Source organism: Leuresthes tenuis, unplaced genomic scaffold (genome assembly GCF_036924035.1).
Source record: "Leuresthes tenuis unplaced genomic scaffold, fLeuTen1.0.hap1 SCAF_14, whole genome shotgun sequence".
Classification (NCBI taxonomy): Eukaryota; Metazoa; Chordata; class Actinopteri; order Atheriniformes; family Atherinopsidae; genus Leuresthes; species Leuresthes tenuis.
In genome coordinates, this window is record NW_027325368.1 from 31,741,768 (window position 1) to 31,767,481 (window position 25,714).

At 41.9% G+C, this 25,714-nt stretch overlaps 1 protein-coding gene across 2 annotated transcripts in view; it reads left to right on the forward strand.

Moving 5' to 3' along the window:
* The window catches only part of rnf31 (ring finger protein 31), a 113,594-nt gene that overhangs the window by 73,016 nt on the left and 14,864 nt on the right, over window positions 1–25,714 (forward strand). For both annotated transcript variants that reach the window (XM_072363574.1, XM_072363575.1), the window contains 11 exons: window positions 5,325–5,558; window positions 5,645–5,830; window positions 5,954–6,112; window positions 6,209–6,394; window positions 8,863–9,069; window positions 9,149–9,322; window positions 10,495–10,593; window positions 12,693–12,782; window positions 13,552–13,666; window positions 20,480–20,592; window positions 21,396–21,506. In XM_072363574.1, the coding sequence (XP_072219675.1) occupies window positions 5,325–5,558; window positions 5,645–5,830; window positions 5,954–6,112; window positions 6,209–6,394; window positions 8,863–9,069; window positions 9,149–9,322; window positions 10,495–10,593; window positions 12,693–12,782; window positions 13,552–13,666; window positions 20,480–20,592; window positions 21,396–21,506 (1,674 nt within the window). The remainder of the gene's footprint in view (window positions 1–5,324; window positions 5,559–5,644; window positions 5,831–5,953; window positions 6,113–6,208; window positions 6,395–8,862; window positions 9,070–9,148; window positions 9,323–10,494; window positions 10,594–12,692; window positions 12,783–13,551; window positions 13,667–20,479; window positions 20,593–21,395; window positions 21,507–25,714) is intronic.

Below are 25,714 nucleotides of genomic sequence, written 5' to 3' on the forward strand. Positions count from 1 at the left end.
ACCAGCGAGTTTCCCTGTTCTGTCTCCAACCAGCCATGGCGTTTTGATCGAGCCAGTTTTCCGCAATGCCTCCTTTCCCACCCTGGACCATTTCTCTTGAGATATCAGTAAATGCAGAGGTTTCCTGCTCCAGTGCTCCCTAGCTTTCGCTCATTCCCCGTACTCTTTCACCCTGACTCTTCTAAAAGAACTTACGTCATTGCCTTATTAGACTGGGCACTAGCTTTTTTCCTTTAACATTCTATTGACTATTATCCCTTTCAGCCTTTCAGGAGGAGTTTGAAGGAACTTTTGAACATCCCCTTCATGAGGTAAATGCTGGTAAGAGGCTTCTGAAATTAAAAAAAGGCAGCCCATCAGTGGCTGAATTCATTATAGAATTACGCATCTTGGCAGCCGAAACGTTGTGGCTACCACTCTCCAGGGAGTTCTTCTGAATGCACTCAACAAACAGATGAAGGACCAGTTAGCCTTCGAGAGAGAGGAGTCATCCTCATTCGAGGACTTAGTCACTCTAGCTATTCAAATCGACAGCCGGCGAGCTGAGCGTAGGATAGAGAGGACCTCTCTCCCCCAACAACCACCACCTCCTTGCCAGCCATCTCTCATCTTTCGCACCTCTCTTCCTTCCGCTGGATTCACTGTACCTGAGTCTCCACCTACAGGGGAATACTCTAAGCCCATGCAGGTGCGTCGGGCAAAACTCACTCCCGAGGAATGTCTTCATCGCTTTGGGATTAATGAGTATATCTATTGTGGTGCTAGTAGTCATTTCGTTGTTGATTGCCCTGTACGACCAAAAGACAGAGTCCACTAGTAGAGGCGGGATTACTGGAGGGCTCGGGTTCTTCAAAGCCTTTTGAAAAACTGCCTCTCTGTCAAGGCCGATAAATGCGAGTTCCATGTACCATCTGTCTCCTTTCTCGGCTACATCTTCTAGGGTGGGCAAGTGAGGACGGATCCAGAGAAGATCAAGGCTGTAGCAGAGTGGCCCTTTCCCACCAACTGTAAGCAACTCCAAACATTTCAGGGTTTTGCAAACTTCTATCGCTGTTTCATTCGTAATTATAGTATCATTGCTTCACCCCTAACCAAACTAACCTCTGTCAAAAACCTCCTTTCTCTGGACCCTAAAGGCTGATCTGACTTTCCAACAGCTCAAGCACAGATTCACCTCAGCACCCATCAGACTCAGACTAACTCCGAGCTGCAATTCATTCTGGGGGTGGATGCTTATGACTCAGGGGTGTGTTTCGTTCTGTCACCAAGGTCTGACTCTGACGGGAAGCTTCACCCGTCTTTTTCTCCCGATGGTTGTCAGCTGCTGAGCAGAATTATGACGTGGGTAAATCGAGAGCTCCTAGCCATCAAACTAGCCTTAGAAGAATGGAGGCATTGGTTGGATGATGCAAAACAACCCTTCATAGTTTGGACTGTTCATGAAAACCTCTCCAACATCCAATGCGCAAGAGGCCTAATCCCCGCCAAACCAGTTGGTCCTTATTTCTTGGCCAGTTCAACTTTTTCATCTCTTATCGTCATGGTACATTGTTACCCTCGTCCCGCCATCCTTTTTTCACATACCTTCCTGCTCGCCCTGAAGAAATTTGTGGACTGTGTATGGCAGGATAGGGAACACCTTATGGTTTGGGAAAGGAGCAAGAGAATGGAGAAATGTACCGGAATTGCTAAAGCTGGGTCTTAATTTTAGTCACTATTTACAGTTAAAGGCTAACTACTTTGGAGTCATGAATCCTTTTTAACAGTGAATTCTCTCAACTCAACTGTCAGCCAATAACATGCCTGAAATCGTAATGGCATTTGCCTGAGCGTGTAAAGTAGAAGTTTCAATTCTCACGTTAAAAGTTTGATAAAAAATTATTTTGTCTTAACACACATTTGTTCAGAGGATTCTGAAAACACCACACCTTGTTAAGTTATAACGGTAAAGACATGGAATAAATATATAAAACAGGAAGGCATTAAATAAACAACACACTCTGAATTAAGATAAAATGGATTACGGGATCTTGAATACCTCTCTAATTCAGATGGATATCTGTAAAGTTACTGTCACAACTGGTGAGGTTGGTGTGTGGCGTGGTGGAAGTTTGAGGACCCGGATGCAGATATTTTAAACTAAAAACTTGATTTATTTAAAATAAAGAACACAAGACGTGCCTGAGCCAGAATACAAAAAACTTAACTGTGGAGAAAACTTTTAGCAAAAACATAAACAAAATCAGACTGTGACTATGACTGTGAAAAAACCATGAGGCAAAACCTGACGTAAATGACGGTGACATTAATGATGGTGAGGATTTCACAGTGTGCATGGGGGAACCTGGAAACTAAATACTGAAGGGAGGTAATTGGTGATGGAGTGCAGCTGAGGGGGAAAGCACAGGAGAATTGAATGAACTAATGATCAAGAGTGACAGGGCAAGGGAAACCAAAGTAAAACATGACAAAAGTAAGAACTGAAAACATAGCAAAAAACAACCAATGTTGTTTTTTGCTATGTTTCCCCCCAAGGATGGATCCCAGACATCCCAAAGCCTTGGTGGGAAGGGGGGGCTCGAAGGAGGGACCCGGAGCCGAAGATGGTCCGGTGGATGGCCAGACGACCAGCAGCAAGGGACCTGGAGACGGTCCGGCGGGTGGCCAGATGACCAGTGACGGTCTGGCGGATGACCAGACATCCAGAGACGTGGGGCCTGGAACCGGAGACGATCTGGCAGACGATCTGGCAGACGACCAGTCATCCGACGACATGGGGCCCGTAACCGGAGACGGTCTGGCGGATGACCAGACATCCGGAGACGTGGGGCCTGGAACCGGAGACGATCTGGTAGACGACCAGTCATCCGACAACATGGGGCCCAGAATTGGAGACGGTCTGGCAGCCCCCCTGGGCCCCCTGCGGAGAAGGGACTGGCGCACCAGGAGACTGTGACGACTGTGGCACTGGACACTGTGGCAACTGTGGCACTGGAGACTGTTATAACTGTGGCCCTGGAGACTGTGGAGGCTGTGGCGACTGTGGCACTGGAGACTGTGGAGGCTGTGGCAACTCGTGAGAAGGGGCCTGGAACTGCCGACGATCTGGTTGGAGATGGTGAACCTGGAGACTGCCGGCGGTATTCTGGTGACTGGCCAGACCATGAGGGTGCAGGTGTCAGAGACGGTCTGGCGGAAGGCCAGAACTCCTGCGACAAGGGACTTGGAAGCTGCGATGGCTAGACGACGTGGGACCTGGAGCCGCCGAGAGTCTGGCGGGCAGCCAGACCTCCAGCGACGTGGAAGCTGGAGTCGGTCTGACGAACGGTCAGACTTCCAGCAATGAAGGGGTGGGGCCCCTGGGCCCCCTCTGGAGCAGGGATTGGCGTGGCTGGAGGCACGAGGGAAGAGGCGGCCCCGTCAGCCACCTGTGCAGCCCTGTGCAACCCGTGCCTTCAGTCACGTGTTGACTCTCTCAGCCTCCTCCCAGATGTGTGAGGTATCTGTGACTAGGCTTCTCATAAAAAAGTCAAGGAGTTCACTTGATACCTTTAGTCATATTTGGTTGGTTTTTCTCTCCTTGAAGTCCGGCTTGAAGGTCCAAAGGGCTCCGACCAACTGCAGAAACTCCTTTAAATCTGCCGGGTCCTTTCTGGCAAAATCCTTCTATCACAACTGGTGCTGTGTGGTGTGCTGTGGCGTGGTGGAAGTTTGAGGACCAGGATACTAGGGACACTAGTCACACGGCCGTGACACTAGGGATGCACGATCCACTTTTTTCACCTCCGATACCGATATCTGAGGTTTAGTATCGGCCAATACCTATCCGATACGATACAGAAAAACTATGGTAACAAATTATGGTAACAAACGGTAAGTTTCATTGTGTGGGAAAGACTGGAATCATTCTTTTGTGCAAGGCAACATCAGATTTGTCTTAAACATTTATTTCCTATTTTTTAAAAAACAAATAATCCTCTGCATGAAAGGCACTACCTCCAGTAGGGGTCCTTAGGCAAGACCCCCTTACCCTATCTGCCTACCTGTAAGTTGCTTTGGATAAAAACATCTGCCAAATACATAAACATAAACATAAATAAACAGATATAAATGTACTGAATTGCTTATTTATTTTATAATTGTGCACCAGTAAAACAATCTTAACCATAAAAATATAACAAGTGTAACTGGTTCAGTCAGTGCAATTAGGGATTCAAAATCCAATGTAAAACAAAATATTAAATAATAAAGGAGCTGAAAAAAACAACAGCTTCACTAGCTTGGTTGGTAGACTTTCAAACTAAATAGCAATCAGCTCTTTATACAGTTTAGTGAAAATGGGAATTAAACATCCATTACAAAAGCATCTGAACAAAACAATAGCTTCTCTAGCATGGTAAAAACAAAAACAAAAAAAGGAAAAATCAGATGTAGTCTCAGCTTCACAAGTTTTTTCACCACCAGAGGGGGCAGAAGGCCCTTGGATGAATGCCAATGCTGAACAGGACAAGGGGAAAAAAAAAAAAAAAATCGGCTGATATTGATCGGCGCATTGTCACAGATACCCGATCTAGAATTTTCTTCGAGATCGTTATCGATATCCGATCCAAATATTGGATTGGTACATCCCTACTACAGACCACTAAGTAGCAATGTGGCTCCATAGAAAAGTTAGTAATTTTCCTAAATAATGATTTCTTCCTTATTATACCAAGTACGATCGTGAAAGAGGTATCAAACTGCAGCTTGGGATATCACTGAAAACCTTAAAGAACCTGTAGAAATAAATAAAATACATTTAACACAAAATCCAACTGTGAATCTGAAGAAAATGGTTGGTAGAGGTGTGAGAGGTCTGTTTCCTATCTGAGGCTCCTCAGACAGACATGTATTGAAATACATGTTCAGCTCATTGGCTCTTTCCAGGCTTCTATTGGTCTAATCCTATTTCACTTAAAGTCTGGAATCTTTTTCATCGCTGACCACTCATCTCTCGCGTTTTTCTCTGAATTTTGTTTTTCAGTGTTTTTCTGTACACCACCTAGCTCTTTTTTTTCAGCAGTTTATGCACACTTCTCAATAACTCCCTGTCTTCTTCCCTGAAAGCTTCCTTCTTGATGTTTTGGGAATCTTTTTAGATTATTTTTGTTTCAGGTTGGTGTTATTATTAGGGAAGTACCTTACTGTCCTTGTGGGGATGAAGGTTTCCATGCAGGTGAACACACTCTGTTAATGATGTGCGACCAGGTGTCAAAGATACAATTTTTACTTAAGTATAGTGTGTTTTCTCTCTTACTCTCTGTCTTTGTGTGTCTATATTCCAGTGGGTGTGCCAGTTTTGCACATATCTGAACTATTCTCCTGCTACAATGTGTGAGATGTGTGACCTGGCTCATCCAGAGCCTGCACCCCTGCCTGTAAAGCTTCACCCTCCCTCACCTGTCAGACGGGTCCCTGCTCTGCCAATCAAACCCAAGGAACTAGCCCCTGAAGACCTGGACTCCTGCAGGCAGAAGCAGATTAAGGAAGAAGGGCTCAAGCTGATTCAGCTAATAAGAGCAAGTTACCTTCATGATATAACTTGATTTCTGTATTTAAACTTGATTTTGAGTTTGAGTGGATTTATCCTTCATATCTTTGTTAGGATGGGGAGAAGAAAGGAGTGAGTCCAGAAGAGGTGTACACAAGCATGAGAGTGGCTGGAGAGAGCAGCGTCCTGTCCTGCAAGTGGTTAAAGACAGAGCTCCCTCTTTTATTAGATCAAATCAGGATGTCAGTGGCAACATCCTCCCTTCAGTCTGTTTCTAACAAGACCTTAACAGAGCATGCTGTTAGTATCCCTCTCTTTGTGTAGATAAAATTCTGTTTAAACCTTACAAATCACCTCTCTGTTTCTCTGACTGTCACAGTCAGTCATTTTTTTCTGTTGTTGATCAATTGTAATCTGTCACAGAACACATTATGTGAATCTTCTCCTGGAAAAGAGGCAGACTTTTCAGAAACTCAAATTGTAGTCCAGCTATCCAGAGCAGAAGCCAAGCGGGCTTGGCTGACTGCAGGGGGTGACACTGAAAGAGCTGGCAGACAAGCTTTGAGAGACAGACTGGCAAAGGTGACATGTTGTTCAAATGTATTGAGATGATCAGTATTATTCCACAAGTCTTGCTTTTGTTGAGAGATACCACCATTTTTTTTCATCTTCTCTCAGGTGAAGGAGCTGTGTGCACTGGGCTTCAGTGACGAAACTCATTGTCATGAGCTTTTGAGGCAAAGTGGTGGTGAGGTAAGAGGGGCCCTGGCTCTACTTCAGCGACCTGTCCTTGAGCCTTTTCACAAGCGAATTTGGAGTGACAAGCCCGAGGCTCCTGTAGATATTCATCACCCAGACAAACAGGTCACACCATAAATTCTGCATTAATTTGTGATATCTCCCATTGGGTTTGCCTTTTGGGTTAGTTTAAAGTTCTTCTTTTTGCTTTTCACCATATTTTCCATGTTTTAGGAGTTGCGTTTCATTTCCTACGCATGTGCCCTAATACACTGGATTTACTCAAGCAAAGCTTTACATGACCATCACTGTTCCACACATGGTTTAATGAAAGTCATTATCTTGCATGGGGACAGTTGAGAATAGGTGATGTTTCTTGGATGAGTGTTAAATGTACATTTCTGACTGTTGCATTATATATTTAGAAATTTCCACAAGAGCTTTGGCCTCAAGCTTTGGTCATAAGAAGAGTTCAGTCGTCATCAATCATAGTTATATAAATCTGGTATTTGCTTATTACATATTTATTGTTTTTCTTTTTAAATGTTTTTTATTTACAGCAACAATAAGATGGATGGATTGATCAATCGATATTTAATAGCAACATTGCAGTAAAATTGTTTAGTTACAGCAGCATATAACAAAAAAGTTAAATATCAGAACAAAAGACAACAAAAGTAAGTACAAAATTAGAGTAAATAATGTAGACAATAAAAAAGGACTATCTATAGCTGTCTCTAAGGTAAAACTTATACAAAGATGGCTGTACTTTGAAAGAAATCTGTGGTAAAATCGTAAATAACGTAAAGTAAAGTAAAAACAGACGGTAGTACAAAAAGAGGTTGTGCAGTAAATGGCAGAAAGAATCGACCTATTTGTATTAGCAGTATTTACAAATGTGAAGAGCAGTGGTGTGTTCATCTTTTACACAGGAGTGAGGTTCTGTATAATGTTATGCTGAATAGCAGGAATGATTTCCTCAAGCGTTCTTTCTGCCTGCAGAACTGAATGAGTCTGTTGGAGAATGAACTTTGCTGTCCCTGTGGTATGTCATCGAAATGGATGGAATGTTTGTGATGGAAAGTAGTTTGTTCAGTGAACTTCTCTTCCTCAAACCCATGTGTCCCAAGTTCTTTCCAGTTAGTTAGCCTGCTTTGCGAAATTAGCTAATTGAGCCTGCTGTTACTGATGCTGCTTCCCCAGCAGGTCACACTGGAGTACATGATACTCAACACCACAGACCAGTAGATCTCTAGTATCCTATTGAACATACTGATGGATCTGAGCTTCCGAACATAATATAGTCTGCTAATCTGCCACTTGTACACAGCATTGGTGCTGGTCCTTCCATCTAGTCTGTCATTGAGGTTTACATCTAAGTACCTGTGATGCTGTTCAACTTAAACCTCTTCATCCATGATGTTGATGAGCTTGGTCAGAGATTTTGTCCTCTTAAAGTTGACCATCATCTCCTTGGTCTTGGTGACGTTAAGGAGCAGATTATTTCTGCAACACCACTCAGTACAGCTGTCTACCACTTCTCTGTTCTCCAACTCGTATCCATTTCTGACAAACCCAATACCATAGGGTCATCAGAAAAGATCTTCAGGGGGAATGACTCATAGTTGCACTGAAAATCTGAGGTGTAGAGTGAACAAGAATGGAGACAGGATGTGCTCCTGTGTTACTGACCACCACACTGGACAGGGTGCACAAACTGACATTAATCTGACATATAATCAGCAACCCAGGAGATAGCAGACCCGCTAACACCCTTGAGATCTTGGTCTCTTGAGTAGCCTCTCACTCAGCAGAAGAGATTGAATGGCATTTTAGGTGCCACCATTACCTTCAAGATGAGAGTGTGTGGAGGTAGATAACAGCATCATTTACACCCAAAACTAAAAAGGGTGATGGAGTCTCTCCAGCTGTCTCCTCATTGACCTGTCATCATCATCATGAAATAATTAAATTAATTAAAAAACAGGGACGTCTGGGTTTCTCTGCTCAAGCTGCTGCCCCCGCAACCCAACCCCCAGATAATGGATGGATGGATGGATGGAATTAAAAAATATTTGTTTTAATCCCAAAGGGAAATTATGGTGTTGCAGTGCATATACTTTGTCTTTTGTGATTGAGCAGTCATTGCATATGGCTGTTGCTGGCAGCAATTACTTCCTTTATCATTCGTTGTTTTAGTTAAGCTGTGGAAGCCTCTGTCTGAACACATTCTGTTGTTTGATCACTGTGTTATGTAGAGGATGCTCCAGGAGCTCCAGAGCAGCCCCTAGGACAGAACCAGCCTTCTATATCAGTTTGTTCAGTTTCTTTTAGTCTCTGGCTCTGATGCTGCTGCCCCAAGAGATGCTGCAAAACAGATGGTTCTCTCCACTAAAGAAGCTCTGGAGAGTCTGGGGCTGATTATAAGTTAATCAACATTGTAGGCTGTGCACACACAACACAGTGATGAAGTATCTATAAATTCCCTTTAGGATTAATAAAGTATTTTTTTCATGATGATATAGAATGTTTAAGACATGCACTGCTGGTAGGATATGTGAACTTTATTTGCAATTCCTCTGTCTTTCTTACAGCGGATATGTCGTAGGCTACTAGCGGTGTATGATCTTCCGAGCTGGGGACGCTGTGAGCTGGCACTGTCGTTGCTTATGGAGGAAAGTGCACCATACTCACTGGAGGATGTAGTGCAGGCTGTACGAGAGTCTCACGACAGGGAGTTTATCAAAAGAGTGTTGGCAAAGGAGTGCCCTATCTGCCTCTCTGTTTTCCCGCACAACAAGGTATATACTTGTGAGTTTTGCATCATAAGGGCATATTTAAATACTTTCTGACTCGCTCTCACCCTCTATGCTTTGACAGATGCAGTCTCTGACATCTTGCCAGTGTTCCGTGTGTTGTGGTTGTTTCCAGCAGCACTTCACCATTGTTGTAAGGGACAAACACATCAGAGACATGGTTTGTCCAGTGTGCTGGGAACCTGACATTAATGATCCCGAACACCTTAACAGCTACTTCTCCACTCTGGATATCCAGGTAAGTAAACGCATTAGACTTGGAGTAGTGATGAGGGGCAAAATGCTCTCTTCCTCAGGCATCAAATATTATTTTCTCAAAAAATTTGATGACTTCCATACATCTACATTATGAGGCGGCTGGAACTCAGGAGGAAGAGCAATCGACTGCTAGTAGAGAGGTTGGTGATTCCACTCCCAGTTTCCCCAGTCTCTCGGGCAAGACTGACACCAAACGCCACGTTGCCTACCGATGTGTCCATCGGTGTAAAAGTGTGTGACAGAGAAAAAGCGCTGTGTAGCCTGTAAAACTGTACAGACTAAGATGTGCTGTGTTGTGTCAAAGCGCTTTGAGTGGTCAGCTAGACTAGAAAAGTGCTATATATATAGTCTATTTACCATTTATGGGACTATTGTTTTTTCACTTCGAGCATTGCTATTTGCATCCAACATTCAAGTAAATTCAGTTTAATTAATAAATTGAATTAAACTGTCCAATTCATACAGAGCCTAATCAAAAAGTAGCCTAGCTAAGGAAACCAACAGATCACATTGAAATATGCTTTTGATCCAATCTCCCGTCCTGAGTGTGCACAAAGCGACTGTGGAGAGAAAAAACTTTTAACAGGAAGAAACCTGCATCAGAACCAGGAAGGGCGGCCATCTGCCTCAACCAGCTGGGGGTTGAGGGGACAACAAGCACCGTAACACCAGGCCAGAGATACCTGCTGAGGGAGAGAAACACAAGTTAATGACAACGATGATGTCATATGTACATGGAGAGTAAAGAGAGCAGAGGGAAGAGAGGTGTGACATAAATAGGCTTTATCAAAAAGAAAAGTTTTAAGACTAATCTTAAAGGTAGAGAGGGTGTCTGCTTCCTGAAGCCAAACTGGCAGCTGGTTCCACAGAGAGGGGCCTGATAACTGAAGGCTCTGCCTCCCATTCTAGTTTTAGAAACTCTTTTTCATAATGTATCTTGTTAGCATCTTGTAGTAGATCCTTGCTGCCGGGTGAATACTTGCATTGTTCAACCATCCAGTTTGTCCTACTCTGCTCAGCAAAACTATGACAAGTCAACAAGTTTGAACGTATATATTTAATGAAGCGCCTCACCAAAATATCATACCTATGTTTTTGTATGCCCTGGGTCCATTTCATTTCTAAGATGTGTTTTTGTGTTTAATGCTGCAGCTGCGAGAGTGTCTTGAGCCAGAAGTCTATGAGCTGTTCCACAAGAAGCTGACTGAGCAGGCTCTAATCAAGGACCCAAAGTTCCTCTGGTGCTGTCATGTGAGTACACAATGAGGGATTTTGACTACAAATAAGTCAAATTTAAATAAAATTTTTAAAAAATCAAGAAAACAAATAAGTTCATTTACAGTTAGTAATTAGGGATTTTAGTATTGGATATTTTATTTTATTTTGCTTATTATATATATCCTTAGGCTTACGCCGGGACCAGAGTAACCAATTTCGTTTCACCCCATGTTTTTATGTGTCAAAATTACAATAAAGAATCCTTGAACCCTTGAATCCTTTTCGGAGAAAACTACATCAATTTTGGGACTTAAAGGAGAACAATTATACCCCTTTTCCACCAGTTCACACAGGTCCCAGGCACCTTAAAGACATGTCTATGAAATTATTTTGTCAAATTCCTCAGGGATCAAAAACGGCAGCCTTATCTGTACACACTCTGTAGCACTCTGCTCTGAGGCGGTTGGATTTTCATGCCGCAGCTGCTAATGCTCACTCTGCCCTTGGGTTCGGCGTCAGGCTGCTATGACAACAGCTGAGCACGAGCACTGGCGATGGCTGCTCCCACACCGTTGCAACCATATATGTTTGAGTCAAAGTCAGATCCTGAGAATGTGCTCTAATATAACACAACCTGTTGTGTAAATCATTTATTTCAGCTTCGTTTATACCTGCATGAACTAGCAGTTAGCATTAGCTCGTGGTAATCGGACAAAAGAAACAAAGCACACTTACATCGTCTGTCCTTTCCCCACGGATGGTCGGTATCGATCCCTCTTTTAGGAAAAGTTTTGCTGCCAGTCCTGCACTGACCCAAATTGTGGAACTTTATCCACTCCCGTCGTAGGTCCTCTGACGCTCGGGTCTTATGCAGGGTCTTGTGCTGGTCACTGCAGCCAACAACAGAGCAACTTACATGCTTAGCTCTCAAATTCACAATACTGTTAACTGTTTTTCTTCGCTGCGATGAATGAAATATAGGCGCCTCACCTGAGTTTTATAACCTGTAGGGTGTGGTGGGTGGAGACTAGGTTTTGGCCACTGCTGGAGTTCAGATTCCTTCCTACGTAGGAAGAGGAGCGGAATCGAATGCATTGCATCAGACTAGACGCGGTTGTTGTTTTTAACAATGGAGGGGGTTGTACGCATCCTGAATTCAAATATAATATTTCTATAATATCTTCTACAATATTAGTGTAGAAGAGCTGGAAAAGCTATTTTTGCATGAGGCTAAAAACGACATATTGACTTCACTAATGAAAAAAAAAAGTTTTGCATTTATCAGGTGCTAACTCTCACATAGCAGTTGACAAATTTGTTTCGTCAAAGTTAGCCACTGAAGGGAGGCAAGCACAGGACGTTGTGTTTGTGCCTTTTTTGTCATGGTAATAAATCTAGCTGCAACATTTTGAATTAACTCATAATGACAACAACTTGTTGTCATTTAAATTATTTCATGAAATTTTGGGCCATTCAGGATTTAATGTCAGAAGGACAAGATATTTACTGCTGACATCTGTGGGTTTTATTAGCATGTGCAGCTGAGGCTCATCAATGCAAAACTGGAAATGCACATTACTGATATTACTATTGTTTTGTAACTTTATTCATTCCAAAGACAAATTACATTTTTGCAGTAATTGCTTCTTTTTTTAAGCAATCATAACAAGCTTTCATTATGAACAGTTATTGTTGCTATTGTATCTGACCGCGTTATTATTATTTATATTATTATAGGACCTGAGCTGTAAACTGTAAGAATCGTTTCTCAAAGTCTGAAGGGTGTGGCCGTGGCCAGGCGGCAAAGATTGTGTCATGGCGTTTGTGGGTTGAAAACCATATCATCATTGCAAGGTCATCCACGCGTCCACGCTGACGACCTCGTACTTATGTAAAGAATATCGTGTATACCCTGATGAAGATGTCTTCATATACATGGGATTCTCACAGCCTTCTCTACACTTGAAGGACAGCTGTGCTGTGTAATGCGTGTTGCCTGGCGTCCAACGCCTACCCCGAAGTGCGCACGTGCTCTGGCCCGATCATCGCTGCTTGCAGCTTTAATTTTATATTTAAGTCTACTGTTTTTATTTGATGTCTGCCTTCTCCTCTCTTTGCTCTCTTCCTCTCAGTGCTCATATGGGTTCATCTATGACGGAGACCAGCTGAAAGTCACCTGTTTTCAGTGTCGAAACAGTTTCTGTGCTCAGTGTAAAAAGCCTGTGAGTATGAAGTGTTTCTCTGTGTTGCTAGGAAGTGTAAGCCACAAAATCATTTCAGGTTTATATAATACACTTAAAGAGCATCACAAACAAATCCTCCAAAATGATTACACACAAGAATCAATACTGCTGAGAACAGTTCAACATGTCACAAGTCATTAATATAGTTTCTGTTAATAGAGTTACATTGATGGCTATATAAACATTTTACACATATTTTTTTCTGGTGTTGGAATGAAGTAGATTAATATTTGAAAGATATCAATTGACTGAGCTGAATGTTAGTTGGTCTGTATTTTCCCTGATTCAGATTCAGGTAATCACTGTTGCAGGGGATTGCTTTCTACTGCATGAGAAGTTTATGGCTATGAAAATGTTGTTTATATGTAAATGCCTCCAAAGTTTAATATTTGAGTACTGTAGCACCTGAAAAGATGGTTTTAAAAAAAATCTCAAAAAGATACTTACTGTATGTACAAACATAAGGGTTTCTACATCTTGTAAACACACAGCTTGGACACTGAGATTCACCCTATCCTGTCTTTGTGCAATGCACGTTCAGTTAATCCCAAACTAATTAACTTTCTGGATTTAAGTGTTTTTTTTTCTCATGAATTAGCTAAAAGATGAGCTTTGATAATGCTCGAATGAAATTTATTGGACGAAAAACATTTTTTCAATCAGGTGGTTGCCTGATTTATTGGACGAAAAAAAAATTTTCAATCAGGTGGTTGCCAGTCGTACATACAGTGTGTGTTTGTTTGTGCAGTGGGAGCCGCAGCACGCGGGCCTGTCCTGTGAACAATACCAGTCATGGAAGAGGGAGAATGATCCAGAGTACCAAAGACAGGGCCTGGCTGGATACCTAAGAGACAATGGCATTAGTGAGCCTGACATGCACATGCATGCACACACATTCATTGATTAAACCATCTCTGAAACCAAGGGGCAAGTGAGCAGATACTCAACCCATCACCCCTTCCTGGTATTGCTTCTCCTTAGCATAGTAAAAGCTGAGCTAGCCATGGGGGTAGAAAAAGGTTTTCTAACAGAAAGTGTTTATCAGTTTGAACTGGAGCCAGACCCTGCACAGGAAGGAGCTTCCGGTGAGTTTCAACCATCAAGGCTTGAACAGGACATCGGTGATATCGGCTTAGTTTATGTATGTGTTTGTACCTGTGTTTGTATGTTGGATAAGGACACACAGAGACACCACTTGCCAACAGGTAAGACAGGCAAATGCTTGGGGCCCCAGGCCAGAGGGAGGCCCCTGGGGGCTGACCAACTCTGAGTCACCACAGAGCAGTGACAATGTGAAGAGTTAGCAATTACAGTGCTCAGCCAGCACAGAACTCTCTAAAGGGGCCTCACATCTCGCAGCAAGTAGCTCCGGTGCATCTGTAAACAAACAAATCTGTCAAAATGAAGAAAAATGATCGGTTTGGCAGTGACAAAAGAGAGAAGAAAAAATATGAAGAGCAAAAAAGACACCAAAACAGTGGTAAGTTGTGCAGGTATTATAGAAGCTAGCTCAGAACAGCTCAGTCTGTTCTACTGCTGTTGAGTACCTGTATATTGCGCTTGCGCTAAGGGCACCAGCAATCGACTTGTAAGCTAGCAGGCTGAAAAATAAAACCTGCTTACTTGGACAATGCTCTTCCTTTAGTTATCAAATTAATGCTGTGTCCAGCCATGTTTTGCTGTCAAGCTAAGAATACTTAGTTATTGTCAGGAACGTCGAGGACTTAGGACACAGATGCAGGGTCTTTGGATTCCAAAAGGGTTTTATTTTATAACCACACACCGGGCACTGCAGGGCGATCTCCCGGCAGCGCAAAACAAAAGGCTATGGAAACCTAAGCACTCTCCTCCGTAGCTATGGTGGAGAAGAAGTGAAGCTATGAATAGTTACCAAAACAAAAACACGCTCTCCTAATGAGGCGGAGTAAAACAAAAGACGCACTCGTCCAAAACAGAGGCTCTATGAAAACTTTAACTTAAAGACTCACCTTTAACGGTGGCACGAGATATTTTCAATAAATCAAAACACAAAAACACTCCGCTAATCGGAGGTGGCTATGAAGGTTACAACAAAATTCGCTCCTTGAAAATGGAGGAAAAACAAGGCTGTGAAACTTACCGTTAGACAATAAATAAACTATGGCTATGGAACAACTTACAAACAAAATAGCACTGCAGGAGAAACGCTCACTGCAGGCTCTTGGACACTATGGCACATGGAATGGCTTGTTCTGAGGCTCATGGAGTGAGACAACATACTGGCGACGAGACAAGGGAAACTCAGACTATTTGAACACATGAGGGACCAAGGGGAACAGGTGGAAACACTTGAGAATCAGGGAAGACAATGAGACGCATGGCACGGGAGGAAGGGCAAGATACCTGAAACGAGAGGAGGTCAGTGCTTTCAAAATAAAACAGGAAATGACGAGACAAGACATGGAACAGAACGTAAATCGTCACAGTTATAGAATTTACCAGCAAGACATTTAATAATAATGTACTACTAAGGTGAATGGATTGAAGTTCAATTCAATTCAATTCAATTTTATTTATATAGCGCCAGATTATAACAATTGTCATCTCAAGGCACTTAAGTATTATAGTCCAATTCAAGCCAATTGGAATTCAATTCATTGTAATCATAATCCAATTAATTCATATAGAGCCAATTCAAGTGGTGTCTATATTTTATTCTCTTTTCCATGTGTGTTGGGAAGGCTTTATGTGTCTGAAAACTGTCTTTATTTATTTATGTGCTGTATTATGCTGTAAATGTGCTTCTAATGACTCATAATGCAGGCTTCCGCACATAATAAGATCCTATTTTGGAACCATGTTAAATAATATTGCCCCTATATAATGAAATGAAGATTGTAAGTAGTAAAAGACCTTTGTATAGTTGGAGCAGTCAGTTAAGTACATTTGAGAACTGAAGAGACAAAATTGGCATGCCTAATGGTAGCCTTTTATTGTAAGTGGACTGTACAGCACTTTTCTAGTCTAGCTCAAAGGTCACATTCACCCATTCACACACACAATCATGCAGCGCGTCTTAGTCCATACAGTGTTGCAGGCTACAAGGTGCTTTTTTCTCTATCACATAGAGGCAATGTAGTAGATCAGTGCAGTAAAGGCAATGTGTGGATCAGTGTCTTGCCCAAGGACACTTCCACATGTTGTCCAGCGACACCGGGAATCAAAAGGCAGACCTTCTCATTGGCAGACAACTGCTCTTCCTCCTAAGCCACAGCTGCCCCATAGTTTTGGAATAGCAGTTTTTCTCACCAATCCGCATTGTGAAATGTTTTTGTTTATCCAGTTGATGGCTTTATTGTTCCATAGTAATTATTAAACTACCCTACTTGGAGTAGTATGTATTTTATTGCATTTTTTGTATAATTTAAGGAAGACATACGGCTTGGGCTCTGGAACCAGTTCCCTCGAGAGGGGTTGGACTCTCTTTCACTCTGGAGTTGCCTGTGTTGAGAGGCGCAGAGCAGGTGTGGGCATACTTATTGCCCCCCGGCTGTGTGCCTGTACGTTGGGGTTTACCCTGGTGGACAAGAGGTTAGCCTCCCTCCGCCTTCAGGTGGGGTGATGGGTCCTGACTGTTGTTTGTACTTACGCACCAAACAGCAGGTCAGAGTACCCACCCTTTTTGGAATCCCTGGAGGAGGCACTGGAGAGTACTCCTGCAGGAGACTACCTCGTCCTGCTGGGAGGTGCAGTGTGGTTTTCGTCCTGGCTGTGGAACAGTGGTCTAGCTCTACACCCTCAGCAGGGTCCTGGAGGGTGCGCGAGAGCTCGCCGAACAGTAATCGAGTCTACTGGAGATGAATGCATGGATGAGTTTCACCTGGTCTTTTTGGAAGAGAAAACCTTTAATTCTGTTAATGTTTCTGAGGCGGTAAAAAGCTGCCTTGGTGACGGCTTTGATGTGGCTGCTGAAAGTCAGATCTGAGTCTATCAACACTCCAAGGTTACGAACCTGGTCAGTGATTGTAAGGGCCTGAGTCTCAAGATATTTACTGCTGACCCTCGTGTCTTTGCTACCAAACAGAATGATCTCAGTTTTGTCTTCATTTAATTGTAGAAAATTCTCCATCATCCAGGTGTTTATTTCCTCCAGACACTGACACAGTACATCTGCTGGGCTGCAGTCGTCTGGTGACAGAGACATAAAGTTGTGTATCGTCTGCATAACTGTGATGATTGATGTTTTCTGTAATATCTGATCCAAAGGTAGTATATACAAGTTAAACAGAAGAGGTCCAAGAATAGACCCCTGGGGGACTCCACAAGTCATGGCCACTCGCTCAGATTCATAGCTGCCAATTGTAACAAAATAACTCTGGTCTTCTAAATAGGACCTGAACCAGTTAAGGACCGTTCCAGAAAGTCCAACCCAGTTTTCCAGCCTGTGCAACAGGATTCTGTGATCTACAGTATCAAACGCAGCGCTGACATTCAACAGAACCAGGATTGAAACATAACCAGAATCAGTATTCAACCTAATGTTGTTTAACACTTTGACCAGAGCTGTTTCAGTGTTGTGATGACGTCGGAAGCCTGATTGAAAGTTTTCGAGACTTCCACTTTCATTCAGAAAGTCATTGAGTTGGTTAAATACAACTTTCTCAATAATCTTGGATATAAAAGAGAGGTTAGAGACAGGTCTGTAGTTGTTCATCACAGAGGCGTCTAGAGTTCTCTTCTTTAGGAGTGGCTTAATGGCAGCTGTCTTTAGTGACTTGGGAAAAATGCCTGATGCCAGTGAGCTGTTAACTATTTGTAGGAGATCATTTTCTACTGAGGTAAAAACACTTTTTAAAAAGGCAGATGGTATTATGTCCAGAGTGCAAGTTGTTGATTTCAGATGCTGAACTGTTTCCTCCAGGATTTTTAAATCAACAATATTAAATTGTGACATAACGTCAGAGTTATTTCTAGGTTTTAGACACAGATTAGTTTTCTGGTTTGTCTGTATGGTGTGAATGTTTTGTCTAATTATTTCTTTTTTTTTTGGCTAAAAAAGTTGGCAAATTCGTTGCATTTCTCAGTGGAGAGGAGGTCTGGGTTTAACTGTTTTGGAAAAGTTTTTCAACCATAGCAAACAGAGTTGGAGAATTGTTGGCATTCATATTAATCAGTTCAGATAAATGCAGCTCTCTGGCCTTGCACAGCTCATTGTTAGAACTACGCAGACTTAGTTTATACAGCTCATAGAGAATCTGAAGCTTTGTTTCCCTCCACTTACATTCAGCTTTCCTGCATTCTGTTTTCAGGTTTTTGTGTCGTTGTGGTGTTTCTCCATGGTGTTTTCTGTTTGCTCAAGGTGCTCTTGATTCTTATCGCTGCAACAGCTGTGCACCAGGTCCTCATGCCTGACTATATTAAACTACCCCAGGGAGATGGTCTCCAGGAGGGGCTGCGAGGCTTCAGGCAGTGGTGGGGTTTCCCCCAGTGTGCTGGGGGGCGATCGACGGGAGCAGTGCAGGTGCTGACAGTGCTGGCTGTTCAGACTGCAGTCGCATTAAAAAAAATTAGATGCGTATCCGATTCAGTACCACATTTAAAAATGGCCTGATTCTGATTCAAAAATGTCAGATTCAATGCGACTTGCGCAGTTCACACTGTCAAAAGAAAATCAGATATGGGGCACATATGAGAGAAAAAAAAATCGGATTCAGGTCACTTGCAACTGCGGTCTGAACATAGCCATTGTTGGTAACATAGCAATAGCCTCCCCAAAGACAGCACAGTAGTTGGATTGTTATTTTAGAGACTTGAAAATGACTTGAAAAGACTTGTATTGAAACTACAATGAAACAGTGCTTTGTAATTCAGTGCTAGCAACTGACAGAATCCAGACAAAAGTTTATGGATGATCTGCACATTTTTATGACTGCTTGAGACTTTGCTTCCCTGCCCACACCACATTCATTTTTATACATCTCTGTGCTTGGAAACTGGCATACATAACCTATGCGTGAGCAAGTTTTATACATGAGGCTCCTGGTTGGACATACTTCAGCCAGCCTTCACTTGTTTTGAAGAATGTGCCAATACGTAGGCTGTTGTGGATATTAGCAAAATAGTCTACTCAAAGATGTTAATAAGAAACAGTCTAAATGCGTTACTTGGTCATGCATCCTAAATACTTTATTTTTTTTACTTATTCCTCGTAGTAATGCGTCTTTCATACATCCTATGATATTCTGAGAAACATCCTCAGCGATGTACCTGAGGTCATCAGGTGTTGGGGTCTTTCAGCATCATACACCCCTACTCAGGTGTCCCAGCCAGAGTTGGTCAGACCCCAGCTTGTGTCCCAGTGGCACTGGCCCACAGTTCACTCCTCCTGAGCCAAAGCCATTTGGAGGCCTTTTCTGCAGCTTCCATGGTGGTTTTCATGGCTCTCTTCTTAGAAGCCGCTGTGATGGCCAGGACTGTGTAAGCCTTGCACAACGATTGGCTAGCGAACCCTTTTCATCCAACCTCAATGGGCTTGCAGATACGCACCCTAGATGCCAAACTTTCATCAACTCTGTGTCTTTCATCATATTCTCTTTTATAGATTTATAACAGGGGCACCACACAGAACTGTTCGCTCTGGTGTCTTGGACAGTGCTGCCTAAGAGCTCAAAGGTCAAGGCCACCCTGTCAAGTTCCTGTCCTTTGCCCTTACACACTGAGATTACCCAAGACTCCCTTTGTCTTTTCACAACATCGCTCTGTATGTGTTGAAAGATCAAGGTTTTTTTGCAACCTTTCATCAAGAAATCTTTTTTTTTTTTTTTTAACTTTTTTTTAAAAACTTTTTTGGAGATTACCTGGCAGACTTTGCCCCAAAACAGTGAGCCACGATCCAGACTTCATTGGAAAGATTAAATCTGTCAGGTGCTTCTTCTATACCCAATCCTGACACCCTATTCTGTCACCAACAACTACACTGATTGTAGAATCTTCCGGAACACTCTCATTAGTAGATAAACTACTCCAAGCTAATTTCTAAACTAGTCTCACTCGTGTTTAAACTTTTCTCTTTACCTCTCTTTGTGTATGGCTGGTATCAAATCCTGGTTTCATTAGATCTTTTTTAAATACAATTAAGTTAGTTAGCAAAAAATTTTTATTTGGACTTATGCTAAATAAAGATTAAAACAAATTACAGTGTTAAGTTTTTGTCACAAGAAAACTGTTTTTTGCAATGGGCGGCTGTAGCTCAAGAGGAATAGATGCCTGCCAACCGGAAGGTTGGTGGTTTGACTCCGGCTTCCTCGGGCCACATGTCGAAGCGTCCTGAAGACACTGAACCCCACGTTGCCGACCGATGCATCCATCGGTGTAAGAATGTGTGTGAATGCATAGAAGAAACACTGTGTAGCCTGTATTGACTAAGACGTGCTGTATGAGTGGGTGAGTAAATGGGTGAATGTGGCATGTGGTTTTATAGCGCTTTATGTGGTCAGCTCGACTGGAAAACCACTATACAAGTAAACTTCTGGGAATGGGGTTTGTACAGCAGTTTAGGGAATAAATCATCTTTAACACACTTCATATCAAGATCATACACATATTCTTAAAATCATATTCTTATAGTGCTGACACTGACTTTTTCTCTCTTCTCACATTCCCATCTTACATGTCACCTCTCCCCTCCAACTCTCCAGCCTGTCCTAACTGTCGTTTCCAGTATGCGCTTTCTAAAGGAGGATGTATGCATTTTTGCTGCTCACAGTGTCGCTACCAGTTCTGCAGTGGCTGTAACAACCCTTTTCACACTGTAAGTATCACAGATATTTTCCTGTTCATGGTATCATTATCAGATTATTCATGGAAGATAGTATTATATTAGATGAAATGATGGTTTACATGACAGTCTAACAATCAAAATATATTTATAATCGCAGGTTATCTTCAATTAGCATCTTCATTCAGTAATAGTAAATGGTGAATTGAATTGCCTCGTTAGCTGATTCATATACTTTTCTTGTTTAAGTTATACTCACATATCTATATATATGTGTGTGTGCATACACATATATATAGATATGTATTAATTAATTCATTTTGTATTGTGTTATTGATTAATTTTGTGAAGAGTAAACCTGAAATGTGACACCACCAGACACTTGTCAAAGCTTTTTCTTTTCAAGACTGACTACATAAATTCTTAAATCTTACCTTCATCCATAACTGCTTGGTTCTCAATGATCTCACTGTAGAAACTAGAGATAAATGCTGTGTTTTGTGTTTCGCAACATAAAATATCAGTGACAAATGAAATGCTGTTCATAATGAATCACAATTCATTAAAAAACTGTTCAAGACTTTTAGGAAAACTAAGATGTTCATGTTACAGTCTACAAGCTGGTGCACAGTCTGCCAATTTAAATGAACATAAATGATTAAAGATACCTTTTGTCTAATTATTACTTTTAATAATTATTGGATTAACAATGTTGCCAGACAAGAATGAGGAGACTCCTTCTGACAAATTTCTCAAGGCTGACTAAAGGTTTCTGCAGAGCTGATTTACATTTGATGGACCGCAACATATTACACCTTTTCTTGACTTCACTACAGACCTGTGCCGTGGACGAGTGTAGTGTGTCTGGCCTTCATGCTCATCACCCTAGAGACTGTCTCTTCTATCTGAGAGATTGGGAACCGTCCAGACTGCAGGCTTTACTGCAGGTACACAGAAATGCACTCTCACAAACACTGAAATTCAAACATCCAGTTTCAACTTCTGATTTTAACTCCACTATCAGTCCAAACAGGAATATGTTCTGCAGTTATTTTATAAAATAACAATTTAGCAAAGTAACAATGCAAAAAAGCTAAATTGCCATGTACATTTTTCTAAAAAAAAAGTTAAGAATAGGCAGGTCGATATGTATTGAGCTTCCATAACAAATACCACACAATGTCTATGGTATCAGATGGACAGCGCAGGTGGGATCCAAGGTGCCTGATGTTTTCTACAAACATGAATTGCCTCATAGTCAAAAATAAGTCCCCTTCTCTGAAGATTAGGAAGTGTAATTTGAATGCAACTTCTGATCCTTTTAGTGGATTACAAGAACATAGAAGGATTTAAGAGCTTCTCGCTATTTACATGTACTGTATATCTTTTTAAAGAAAAAAATTTAAAGTGTTAAATGAACATTGGTTAGATTTCTAAGATAGGAGTTTTTATTATCATGGTTCAAGTGAGTGAAGCATTTACTGGTTGTTGCATGAAAAAAACAATTGTTCAGTTGTATACAGAAAATGTCCAGATTTCCTCCATTTCTTCAATAAAGGCAAATCAAGAATTTGCCATTTGTAAAACACACACACACATTTTGCAAATGGTATTGCAACAGCTCTGCAAGTGATGTAAAGATACCATTGTTGCATAGCCTCACATCATTTAGCCATTTTGCCAACTTTTGAAAGACTTTTCTGAGCAGGCTCCTTACTTTCAACTAGGAAGACACAATAGGGTGTGTTCCCACTGACTGCAAACGGAGTGGAAGTTGAGACCATACGGCTAAACACAGCAAGTACTGTGAAGCTGTCATTTTCAGGTTTACCCCAGATGACAGGTAGGGATTGTATACATTACAACCTCTTTTAATGTTTTGTGCGTCAGGGTAACATAAATAATGTGGTCCTTACTAAGTCTTAAAAGTCGATAATTACAACATTAGATGAACAACATCACATGACATATTACACAGTGTCATTATTTATTTATGATAAACTCAACTTAAAATAAAAATGGCCCTTATTCAAGCTATTAAGATTAAAAATTACAGAAACCTGTAAATAAGAAGATAAATTAAAAAAAAAACAAGAGCTACATCTCAGACTCTACAGGCCTCAGTTAGCATTTTAAAGGTTAAAGGTCATGACAGCACAGTTAGAAAAAGACTGAACAAGGATGGCTGCAGGAGAAAGCCTCTTCTCTCTAAAAAGAACATGGCAGCACAGCTTAGGTTTGCAAAGCTGCATCTGAACAAAGCAGAAGACTTCTGGAACAATGTCCTTTGGACAGACCAGAGCAAAGTGGAGATGTTTGGTCCTAATGCACAGCAGCACGTTTGGAGGAAACCAAACACAGCATATCAGCACAAACACCTCATACCAGCTGTCAAGCACGGTGGTGGAGGGCTGATGATCTGGGCTGGTTCTGCAGCCACAGGACCTGGGCACCTTGCAGCCATTGAGTCCACCATGAACTCCTCTGGATACCAAAGTATTCTAGAGTCAAATGTGAGGCCATCTGTCCCACAGCTAAAGCTGGGCTGAAACTGGCTCATCAACAGGACAAAGATCCCAAACACAGCAGCAGATCTACAGCAGAATGTGTGAAAAAGAAAAGAATCAAGGTGTTGCAATGGTTCTTATTAATCATTTGAAGACATGGTAAGGACCACTTTATAACGTCCTGATTTATAAAGCCTTAGAATTGAAAGAGGGTTTAATCTCCTTTTCACATGACAGTTTGGGTGCTTTTTCGGACAACAGCACCTTGTTGTAAGGTATGAGATGACAGTTTTGGTTGTGATGCCTGGAGTAAAGCATAGAGAAGGAAAAAGTAAGTCTGCAGAAGTGTGTCACTCCTCCCTGACAATCTTCTAGTCTACAAAGCAGTCACCCCAGAAAGTGAGTTTCAGCTCTATTAATACAAAATAGGTTAATGGTACACATTTTCCAAAATTTTAAACCACTGTGAAACAAGAAGAGATTAGAATTGTATTTATTTAAAATCACTGCTCTCTTGTCACATTCGGATCTCTCTTATTATTCATTCTGAAGTTTGCTTGGCCAGCTGATGCTGTCCACATTACTTTTTCTAACAGTAACAACTATTCCTGGAGCACAACTTAAACTTTATTTGCTAGTATGGAAATTAGACCTGAGAATGCAAGTGAGACAGACAGGTAGAGATAATATGTTGGGAATACTAGACAAGTCAGAAATGTTTAGCTGAAGTTAATCTCAGAGGTACTGCCTCCCTACCAGTACTGTTTTAGAGGGTGTACAATAGTCCCTGAACTGTCTTTTGCCCCTGGTTTCTGTGCGTGAAATAGACGGTGCTGAAAGGACTCCCTGTAAGACCCTGGTATCTAGAAACAGCTTACTGTTCTACCTAAGCCCTTACTGTATTCAGGACACCAGTACATGCAGAAAAACAAGCAGAGCATCAGTCTAGAGTTCCAGACTTTGTCCAGTATTCTGTGACATTAATAGTCTGCCCATGTGCTGTACAGCACTCAATAGCTGCAGTGAGGAACTCATTCTAACCCTTAGCAGCCTTTAGATTATTTCTAATGTTGTTCTTCTGAACTTAGTTTTTCATTGTAACAGGACATTAAACCCTGATTTGACCTACCTTAGACCAGATGCGTGAATCTGTGTAGGCAAAAATATCCCTGTGCATTTTCTGAACCAGATTTATAAAGCCATGCACGCGCTTGTCTTATAAATTTTAGTCCTTGTGAAACTATACCCAGGTGCAGAAACTTGACTTCCACTTCCATTTTAAACCCTGAATGGAAGCAGACACTGTACATATTCAAAAGGAAAAAATAACATTGTTTACACTTTAACTAGAAAGGCATCATATGAAATCTAACAGAAAACAAGAAGCTGCATTTTGCCAAAAATTTAAATACTCACCAGTGGAGTAAAAAGGAAAAATGTTTCATTTGGAGGACTCAGTCCTGGAATCATGAACAGAACAAAAACTGCTGAATGGCCGTGGAGTGACCCGCTTAATTCCACCCCACCCCTCTTATCTTCAGGGTCTGTCTCTTTGAGATCAGTGGTATTTGATGACCCTTGGACGAGGTTATCACAATATGAAACAACTTACAATAGCCTGAGAGCTCAGACCTCACAAATTGACCAAATGCTTGACTTGCAATTTAATTCTCAAATACTTACATTTCCCTTTTCTGCAGTTGGACCATGCTGGTGGGCTACTGACCCCAATTTTAGCAAAACTCTTTGTTCTGTTTAAGTTTTTAGTGACTTACATTAAGAACTGTTGCCTAAATAAATAATATGCTGTACGAGTGGTACATTCAGTGACAAATGTAATTTTCATCTTTAGACAGGTGAAAATTTAGAGAACACCAGTTAGAATTCAAACTTCCTTGATGTAAAACAGTAAACAAAGTACTGGCAGAGCACTATTAGCTCAAATCTTTCTCATGTTACGTGAGCTATGAAATTTGATGTTTATATCAAAGCAATGCAGAGGAGTTTCAACTTCCCACCTCCGAGGTACAGTGAATGTTGCATCATTTGAAGTTGAAGCTAAAAAGTGGCTGGTGCAGTGCAGTGTGTGACAGAGAGTGGACCCTCTGGAGGCACCAATGATCTTCTCATCTTCTCAGCTGCTCTCACTGTGCGCTTCAGGGTCTTGCGGGCAGGACATGGTGCAGGCAACGTACCACACAGTGATGCAGCTGGACAGGATGCTCTTGACGGTGCCTCTGTAGAAGGTGCATGTGATGGGGGACAGGGCTCTTGTTCTTCTTAGTTTCCGCAGAAAGTACAGGCGCTGTTAGGTTTTCCTGGCCAGTGATGCAGTGTTGGACACACCTGTGGTGTCCCTGTCAAGAAGCCCAGCATCCAGTTGCACAGTGTTGAGCCCCAGCTGGTCCAGTATGTGAATGTGCTGCAGGAGGGTGATTATGTTGAATGCTGAACAACATTCTACCATAAGAGTCCTTAATGTCCAGGTCTGTGAGGGCTGAGTGGAGGGCAGTGGATCTGGCATCATCAGTGGAGCGGTTGGACAGATAAGCAAACTGGAATGGGTCCAGGGAGGAGGGGAGGACAGACGTGATGTGCTGCAAGACTAGCTGCTGGAAGGACTTCATGAGGATGGGAATGAGTGCTAC